Genomic DNA, 9,829 nt, shown 5'->3' with positions numbered 1-9,829 from the left:
TGATAAAAAACAAAAACAAAAAATTCATGTAATATATATAAATAAAACACATCCGGTATGTATTCGAATATGAAGCCATCTTCCCCATAGACCAGACGTACAAGCCGCCCTGCAGTCCCCCTGGATGTCCCTGTCCCTCCCTCCTCTTGCCGCTGACGTCACTAGCCCCCGCCCCCTGCAGTCCCCGGATGCCCAGAATAAAAACATTAAATATGAACGAAATATTTCAGTTTTAATATTTCACATTTTAATGTTAAAACAAGTAGAAATAACACATGCCTCCAAATGTAATTAATTTAATTAGACTGATTCATGTAATATATATTATTACCCGGATGTCCCCCCCCCCGGATCCTCCTCCTGCCGCTGACGTCACTAGCCCCGCCCCTGCAGTCCCCGGATGCCCAGAATAAAAACATTAAATTATAATTAAATATTGAAGTTTTTGTATTTCACATTTTAATGTTAAAACAAGTAGAATTAATTTAATTAGACTGATAAAAAACAAAAAATAAATATTAATATATATTAAAAAAACCATCACCATCCCCGCCCCGTATGTATTCCCCGAATATGAAGCCATCTTCCCGCCCTGACGTCACAAGCCCCGCCCTGCAGTCCCCGGATGCCCAGAATAAAAACATTAAATATGAACTAAATATTGTTTTAAGTTTTAATATTAATATTAATATAGTTTTAATATAGAAATAACACATGCCTCCAAATGTAATTAATTTAATTAGACTGATAAAAAACAAACAAAAAAATATTCATGTAATATATATATAAAAAAACGCCCTGCAGTCCCCGTATGTCCCCCCCCCCCTCCTTTTGCCGCTGACGTCACTAGCCCCGCCCCCTGCAGTCCCCGGATGTCCCTCTTCCTCCTGCCGCTGACGTCACTAGCCCCAGGAAGTCCCGCCCCCTCCGCCCATTGGCCGCCCCGCCCCGCCCCCGGAAGTCCCGCCCCCTCCGTGCCTTTGACGTGGCGTGCCTCCGCCCTGCCGCTTCCTCTTTGACGGTGGCAGTGAGCGGAGAGACACCATGAAGGCGTCCGGCACAGTACGTATAGCCCGGCGTCCAGCGCGGCCCCGCGGCCTCACGGGGTCCGCGGGGCCGCGCCGTGTCTGCGTGTCGACGCGGTATCTGTGTGCGGGTCCGGCCCCGCAGGACGCCGCTCCTTGAGCCCGTTCTGCGGGGTTTGGTCCGCTGCGGCCGGAGGACCCAACATGGCGTCCTCCAGACCATGTGGAGCTAGCGTTAGCAGCTAGTTAGCTCCTCGTTAGCTCTCACTAGCAGCAGCTCAGTTATCTTCTGTCACTACAGAGTGTTTGTGTGTTTAGTTTATAACTTTATTTAAAGTTAAAGCTGCCAGCAGACACGTGGGGCGGGTTACTAGCTTAGCATAAATGCTAACATGCTAGCTCAGTGTTGTGTGTGTGTTTACTGGTTGTGTGACTGTGTTTAATGTTTTCAGCTCTTTAGTGTAAATACATCTAACACTTTACATCCTTTAAATGTTGAGCAGTCATTTATTATAATAAGTATTCAGTCTCTGCACTGTTAACACATGTTGCTACATGTGACATCATGTTACTACATGTGACATCATGTAACATGTGACTACAGTGTTTGTGTGAAAGTAAAGCAACTTAAAGCTAAAAGAAATGTACACATATCAACACATGTGTTTAAATTTGAAGTTAAGGTGTCAAAAGAGCAAATAATGCTAAAGTACAAAGTGAGAAACAAGTTTATCTTCCTAGATAACAACTTTGTTCAGTAGTAACATGACATTACAGTCATTTATCTTTATCCAAAGCCACTTACAGGAAGTGTGTTCAACATAGGTATTCAAGAGAACTACTAGTCACCAGAAGTCATCAGTGCATCTCCTTTCTTAAACAAGCATCTAAGAGCAGAAACCAGAGCAAAAGTACAGAAACAAACTAATACCAATACACTTTAATTGCATAAAATACTTAAGAAAGTTTAAGAAACAGGTAATGTGCTTCGTCAAACTCAGTCTCCTCTTCATCATCTGGTGCAGCAACGCCTCTCACATGCACCCAAACCCAAAGGCCTCACCTGTCCGTGGTGGGATTTTGTCTGGCGTGCGAACAGAGAACTGATCCTTGTCGCCTTTCTCTGACGCTGCAGTGTCTTTGAAAGTGAAATCAAGGGTCAACAGATCGACGCGTATGATTGAATAAGTTTAATGTGGATTACTTGTTTCCTAAACCTCTTCGTCTCTCCACAGCTTAGGGAGTACAAAGTCGTTGGGCGTTTGTTGCCCTCTGCCAAGAACCCAGCCCCCCCTCTGTACCGCATGAGGATCTTCGCCCCCAACCATGTGGTGGCCAAGTCCCGCTTCTGGTACTTCGTCTCCCAGCTGAGGAAGATGAAGAAGGCCTCTGGAGAGACCGTCTACTGCGGCCTGGTAGGTTCTGAACCACACGGCATCTTCAGCCCTGCAGACAAAGATCAACTCCTTACTTTACTTCTGCCTCAACTTCTCCATACGGAGACGTTTCAATCCAGGTCATCTGACAGAGTGAAGTGCAGATTATGTCACCATAAATACGTTTAACGTCATGAGCTGCTATGTTGAGCTTTTTAAATATTCGACCACTGTTCAGTTAGTCTCTGCAGCTTTATGATCAGACCTCAGTGCTCTATCTGAGTTATAATATCTGTAAAACGGCACAGAACAGCGTGGGGTCGTTTTAATAATTTAACAGGATTTAACAGACGTTTTGGCACTAAAAACACAAGATTTTACAAAAGCACTGACAAAGAAATGATTTAATGTGGATCATTCACGTCATCCAATGGACTGATGCCATCGGAGACATCCCAGCATAGTTTTTATGAATACACATTGTTTTATTCTCTTTTTTTCTGGACCTGAGGACAAACTCATTGCCAGTTAGTCATTTTTGTCACAAAAATAACAAACTTTAACATCAAAATGTAAAAATATCAAAGTACAGAATGAAAACCGTAGAATGATAAGAGAAAAGTTTATACGATAATATTCCTGTTAAAACAAAAGTGAATTCCTTCTTTAAAGGAGAGTTTATAAGTTGTTTATTCATGAAAATATATTTAGAAAAGAAGGAAACCTAACTATCATCTTAAACCTGCTCATCTCTCACATGCACCCAAACCCAAAGGCCTCACCTGTCCGTGGTGGGATTTTGTCTGGCGTGCGAACAGAGAACTGATCCTTGTCGCCTTTCTCTGACGCTGCAGTGTCTTTGAAAGTGAAATCAAGGGTCAACAGATCGACTTTGAATGCATCATTTCAATAGAGATGACATAAATGTAAACTAACTAAAAAAAAACATGTTCAGGTAGAAGATGATCTCGGGTCTTAGATTCACTATATTAGAATTAAAGCGAGTCTCAGTCTAATAATCGACTAATTGGTGTTTTTTTGTCTCATTAAACTAAGATTTATTTTTCAATTCATAGTTTTTTATGATCACGTCGAGTAAACAAGTTTTTAAAGTGGTGCTTTTGTAAAGAATCAGTTTTACAGATCTGACCTTTAATAGTGTTTTTAGAAACTCACACATTCAGTCTAATCAAGTCAATAATGTTTCTGTTGTCGTGATGCGTTCAGGTGCACGAGAAAACCCCTCTGAAGGTGAAGAACTTCGGGATCTGGCTGCGTTATGACTCTCGTAGTGGAACCCACAACATGTACAGAGAGTACAGAGACCTGACCACCTCCGGAGCCGTCACCCAGTGCTGTGAGTGTCCACACACACACACACACACACACACACACACACACACAGGAACAATCTGTGACAAAAGCAGCTGATTTCTTGTTTCAACTATTAGTAAACTATTGAATTAATCGACAAATATTTAGATTATTAATTCATCGGTTTGAGAAGATATTGATTTGTTTAAAGTGAATATGTTTTGCAGTCTTCTGTGACAGCAGAGTGAATATCTTTAAGTCGTTACTCCAACGTTTTATAAACCAAACAACCAATGGATTATCAGTATATTGATTCTATCCCTGTGTGTTGCCTCGCCTCTCGTGTGCATCAGACCGTGATATGGGAGCTCGCCATCGTGCTCGTGCTCACTCCATCCAGATCATGAAGGTCCAAGTGATCGCTGCCAACAAATGTCGCAGACCTGCCATCAAGCAGTTCCACGTGAGTCTCCTCCTCCTCCTTCTTCTTCTGTTTCCTGTAAGCCAGCGGGTCTCTCTCTGGAGTTGACTCCGTCATTGTCAGCTCCATTTTAAAAACCCGACAGAACAAAATGCCAGATTCCTCTTCCAGATTTCCAGCTTCCATCTTCAAATCTGGCGGTTCAGAAACTGGCGACAGATTTAATGTCAGGAATTAAGACTCCTGATTTAAAACAAGTTAACGGTGTTTGAAACGTTTCTTCTTCTCTGGTTGTAATACTGAACGTTTCTTCTTCTCTGGTTGTAATACTGAACGTTTCTTCTTCTCTGGTTGTAATACTGAACGTTTCTTCTTCTTCTCTGGTTGTAATACTGAACGTTTCTTCTTCTCTGGTTCCTCCTCCAGGACTCCAAGATCAAGTTCCCTCTTCCTCACAGGGTTCTTCGTCGCCAGCACAAACCTCGCTTCACCACCAAGAGACCAAACACCTTCTTCTAAAAGTTTTTCACTTTGTGCGGGGAATAAATAAAAAGGATCGTTACAACATCAAAGCTGTCATTTATTATATTTCTGATCATGAGTGGAACCTGTATTTATTCAGAGGGTTTGAGATATTTTACAGTATTTACCTTAAACTGTATTTACGTTAAAGAAACAGTGATGTATAAAATGTTTAAAAGCTTCATTTGTACTAAAATACGTTTAATTAACGAAGCCTTGGTTCAGATAAACGATGAATCCTCGTTAGTGTCATCGTTTCCACCTGAGAATGTTTCTGTGAAAAAGATTTAATCTGGAAATGAATTTAAAGAAAATACAAGTTTGTCACCAAAACCTGTTAAATGTTTCAGTTTATTAAGTTTTACCAACAACGTCGTGGTAGAAGTCGTCTGATTTTATGGACTTTAGTTTTTGTTGAGTTATCAAAATGAACCTTTAATTCCCGTCTAGACCACATGAGACCAGGTCTGGATCAAAAGCCTCCTTATCAGACTGAAGCTGGACGTTAAGACCTCTATCTCTGTGTGAAAACAAAAGGTGCTTTCTGTTCTTACTCACCTAGACCACATGAGACCAGGTCTGGGTCAGAAACCTCTATGTAGACTTGATAAACCTGGTCTGGATCAACACAGAGACTTTAAGATTATTTTAAACAAAGTTTTAGATGCTTGAAACCTTTATCAGTGTTTAGTTTGTTAAAATAGACAAAAAAAAAGAATTCCATGCTAATTTTTCTCCATCTAGACCACATGAGACCAGTTCCAGATCAGGAACCACGATATATGGACTCATTAAACCTGGACTGGATCATCACAGACTCTTAACTCAGTTTAAAACCTTTATTTCTGCGTCTGAAACCTTTAATTCAGTTTATAAAAACAGGAAAAGGTGATTTCACTGTTTTGTGTTTTTATTCACAGAGACCACATGAGACCAGGTCTGGGTCAGAAACCTCTCTGTAGACTTGATAAACCTGGTCTGGATCAACACAGAGGCTTTAAGATTATTTTAAACAAAGTTTTAGATGCTTGAAACCTTTTATTTTATTTGTATTTAGTTTGTTAAAATAGACAAAAAAGCCGAATTCCCTGCTAATCTTTCTCCGTCTAGACCACATGAGACCAGGTCTAGATCAAAACCACCATCATAACGCTTGTTACACCTGAACTTGATCAACACAGAGACCCTTAACTCAGCTTAAAACATTCATTTCTACGTTTAAAACCTCTGAATCAGTTTGTAAAAACAGAAAATAGGGCGATTTCACAGTTTTTTTTATTCATCTAGTCCACATGAGACCAGTTCCAGATCAGAAACCACTATATGGAGACTCATTAAACCTGGACTGGATCAACACAGAGACCCTTCACTCCGTTTAAAACCTTTATTTCTGCGTCTGAAACCTTTAATTCAGTTTATATATTCTATATATTTATATATTCTGCGGGTCCACACGGTGGCGATGTTCTCCATCACATGAAGCTGAAGCAGCTGATGGAGGAGGCAGAGTTCACACAGGTGAGTCTGTTCACTCAGGTGTGTACCGGCGTCCCATCATCCTCAGCTGTTACCTGGTGAAGAACAAACACTGGTCGCTACATTCATTAACACCTGGCTGCTTAATAAAGACATTTTTTCTTTAAAGTTCTTCACTATAAAACAATAATAACAATAATAATAATAATGAATCCTTGATTTACTTCTGGAAACACCAAACACCTGAAGCTGAATCCAGCAGGTCAGTGAGGTCACCAGAGGTCATGTGACCTGTCCATTCATTTAAGAAGAAATCTAAAGTCTGCTCACACGAGGAGTTAAAACGGTGACATTTTGTGCTTCATTGATTAGATCTGCATCTAATCTGATAATCAATGAATCATTTTAAGGTACGTTATGACTTTTATTGATCCGTGTTTTTAAATGTGACTGGCTCCTTGTATTTAAATCCTTTTTCCATCTGTATTCACGAAGAAACAAAAATCCCGTAAAACTCATTCATGAATTCTTGATTTAATTTTGGAAAAACAGCAAACTACATGAAAGAGGTCACCAGAGGTCACTTCATCTGTCCACTCACCTTATTTTAAAGTGGTAAAACTTCAAACAAGTGATTAGTGGATCCACAGAAAATAAATCAGCACATTTTTGATCATATTGTTGATAATAATTAGGTCATTTTTAAAGTAAAAAATTCCAAATACTTGCTGGTTTCATGTTTTCAAATGTGAAATTTGCTGCTTTTGTCTGAACATGAGGAATAATATAAAAACTATTTTAGTTGAGGACACAAAGTGAGTCTGAGAACATCATAGTTTTTCTATTTTCTGATGTTTTATAGACCGAATGACAAAAACAAAAGTTAACGTCTAACTACAGTAAAACCTCAGGGAGCTGCGTGTAAAGTCAGATTGTAGTGTTGAACTGAATGAATAAATAAAGATACGAGCTGGACTCAGCCAACATGTTGTTTGACGCGAACTCTTCAGCGGGAGAGACGGAGCTCGGTACAGTCATACAGCCTGCTGGGAACCAGACTGGAGTTCCAGTGGAGGAGGTGGAGGCACTGGGAGTTAACTGGGTGTGTGTGTGGAGGAGACGGAGCAGTGGGTGTTCTGCAGAAAAAGACCTCACTCAGTGATGGAAAACATTCTTCTGAGTGAGTCACAGTCATAAACATGTAAAATCATTACAAATACATGAAGTCTGAGCTGACTTCACTCCGCGGTATGTGCAGCCCGCTCCAACGCAAACAGCAGAAAAATGGGATTCTGATGGTTAATTAAATTCTAATATACAGCCGCATGTTTATGAGCCGGATCCAACTATTAGCGCTCGCTTAGCTGCAATTTTTTCCGTTATTTGTGAGCAGCTCTTTAAAAGAGCACTTCTGACAGGAAACAGGTTACGGCTTCAGAAATCAGCTCCACACAAAGAAGCTCAGTATAAACTGCTGCTTTTTTTATTGTGGGAGTTAAAAGAAGGACGTTTAGGCGCTCTCGGGGTTTTCTGCCTCCACAGAGTAAAGTTAGTGCTTCCCAGCGGAGCTCATTGTGAACGCAGAGCGAGTCAGAGGCCGTTAACTATAACTGAAGTATGGAGAGTTCCCCGTTTCATGAAGTACACACAGAAAACAACACTGAAAATATGTATTTATGAAGCCGATCACCAAACTCACAGAGCTGTGGACAAAATGTAAACATATGGGTAAAAACTCAGTTTACTGAAGACAAAAGGAGAAAACGTTAAAAACAAGCACAGAGAAATCATGTTTCTAAAAGACAAACTTAAAAACGTGTTGTAAGCATGTCAATTTAAAAAAACATTGAGATCTTGAAGGGGACATATGCTCATTTTCAGGTTCATACTTGTATTTTGGTTTTCTACCAGAGGCAATATTCAAAATGTCCCATGTTCCCAATGTTCTTTGTTCCCCCCATTGTTTATTTACCAACAATGGCCCCAATATGCCGTCGTATATTTCAAATAAATGCATGCATTAAAATGACAATAAAACTGAACTGTCATAAGAAGGAGGGTCATCACTCATCATCATGATTCAGCAGAATGTTTAGATGTATTTCTTAAACTTCAGCTGGATGTTTCCTTCCAGAAAACTAAGACAGATCATGTTTCAAACACACAACTATCTTTCTTCTTCTTCTTCTTCTTCTTCTTCTTCTTCTTCTTCTTCTTCTTCTTCTTCTTCTTCTTCTTCTTCTTCGGTGAGAGAGGTATAATCCAGCTCAGCTATCGGCAGCCAGTCACAATCCACAACCTGCTGACTCAGACTCAGAGCTTTTGATTGACCGGCCTTAAGTTTGCCCAGTTTTTCAACAGGAGGAGAGCGAGCGGGGCCGAACCAGGACTGAACCCAGACCACGTCTACGTTCTGCTGCACAGGAATGTGCTAAAAGCTCCGTCCACGCCAGCCAAACACTTTTCCTCGAATTAATGTTTCTGAGAACCTCCCACGAATCTTCGTACCTGTCGGTGCCAAGACGACATGTAATCACAAAGATCAACAAACCCTCAACAGCTTCTACAGAGGATCCACATGAGCTGCAGAGAGGTGGAAACACTCACAGGTCTGCTATGAAAGGTGAAGTGTTTCTGCTGTTTTTGTGCAGAGAGACAGGAAACAAAGCTCACTGAAGAACTGATTCGCCAATTTTTTTGTTTCAGAGCGTTACAGTCAGTCAGAGGTCAGTGACACCTGGTGGCCAAACATGGTACTACAACTGTGCTAACGGACGATGTTCCCAGTGTCCTTTGTTTCCAGGCTCCTATGATCCCAATGTCATATTATCCAATGTCCCATGTTCCCAACGTTGGGAACCAATAACGAAGTTCCCAATGAAGTCAGAGCTTCATGTGTTAAAGCTGCATTCTCTCTGCTGTCCACCAGGGGGCGACTCCTCTGGTTGTATAGAAGTCTATGAGAAAATGACTCTACTTCTCTCTTGATTTATTCCCTCAGTAAACATTGTAAACATGAGTTTATGGTCTCAATCTCTAGTTTCAAGTCTTCTTCAATACAGCATGATGTTCATTTAGTAAATGATGCTCCATTTAGAGTCAAACAGACCATAAAGCAGGGGATGCTTTAGGGCGGGGCTACACACTGATTGACAGGTCCACACCAGAGACGTATACGGCGTCTCTACGTCACTCCTCCTCAGTCCATATATGGTCACTTCCTGTTCACTGGTTGCATAAAAACAAGATGGCGACAGTGAAAACATCACTGGCATCAACGCATGAACTCAAACATTGTTTTGGTTCTTGATTGTTTTAGGTTTTCAGATGAAGATCAACCTTTATTCTCTGAGCTGTGCACCACATTATTCTCTGAAACACCAGCGGGAGCACAACGATGCACCGGCCGTTGTGATGTCATCTTCACCACATGCACTCACACCTGTCCTCAGAGCTGTCCTCTTGTGATTGGATCACATGTTACTGTCAGGTGTGAACAGGGCCTCAGGTTTCAGGTCCTTCCCCTCTCAGTCGATCGTTCTCTGCATAACGTTGTGTTGCAGAGACTCTTCTCCGGGCTGACTGACAGCCAGCTGAAGCTTCTTCTTCTTTGGTGGCCTGGAAAAGGTGTGTGGTGTTGTTGCTCAGGTCTGCCGGACGCTCACTCACTTCAAACACTGTCCGGTTGTTGTTGG

The 9,829-nt window shown here is 41.2% G+C and overlaps 1 protein-coding gene and 2 non-coding genes across 3 annotated transcripts; all 3 read left to right on the top strand.

The window, feature by feature from the left end:
• Positions 1–969: 969 nt before the first annotated feature.
• Positions 970–4,708, top strand: rpl18a (ribosomal protein L18a). Its single transcript, XM_054624559.1, has 5 exons — positions 970–1,062; positions 2,261–2,440; positions 3,629–3,758; positions 4,069–4,178; positions 4,563–4,708. The coding sequence occupies exons 1-5, from the start codon at positions 1,045–1,047 to the stop codon at positions 4,653–4,655; spliced, it is 531 nt and encodes a 176-aa protein (XP_054480534.1). The 5' UTR covers positions 970–1,044; the 3' UTR covers positions 4,656–4,708.
• LOC129112875 (small nucleolar RNA SNORA68) lies at positions 2,063–2,193 on the top strand. Its single transcript, XR_008532384.1, has one exon. It is a non-coding gene; the product is annotated as a small nucleolar RNA SNORA68 (small nucleolar RNA).
• LOC129112874 (small nucleolar RNA SNORA68) lies at positions 3,158–3,288 on the top strand. The gene has a single exon (XR_008532383.1). It is a non-coding gene; the product is annotated as a small nucleolar RNA SNORA68 (small nucleolar RNA).
• Positions 4,709–9,829: the final 5,121 nt, after the last annotated feature.

The sequence above is a fragment of the Anoplopoma fimbria genome, chromosome 23 (assembly GCF_027596085.1).
Source record: "Anoplopoma fimbria isolate UVic2021 breed Golden Eagle Sablefish chromosome 23, Afim_UVic_2022, whole genome shotgun sequence".
Taxonomy (NCBI): Eukaryota; Metazoa; Chordata; class Actinopteri; order Perciformes; family Anoplopomatidae; genus Anoplopoma; species Anoplopoma fimbria.
The sequence above is the reverse complement of the archived record's forward strand: the minus strand, read 5'-3'. Positions and strand labels throughout refer to the sequence as shown.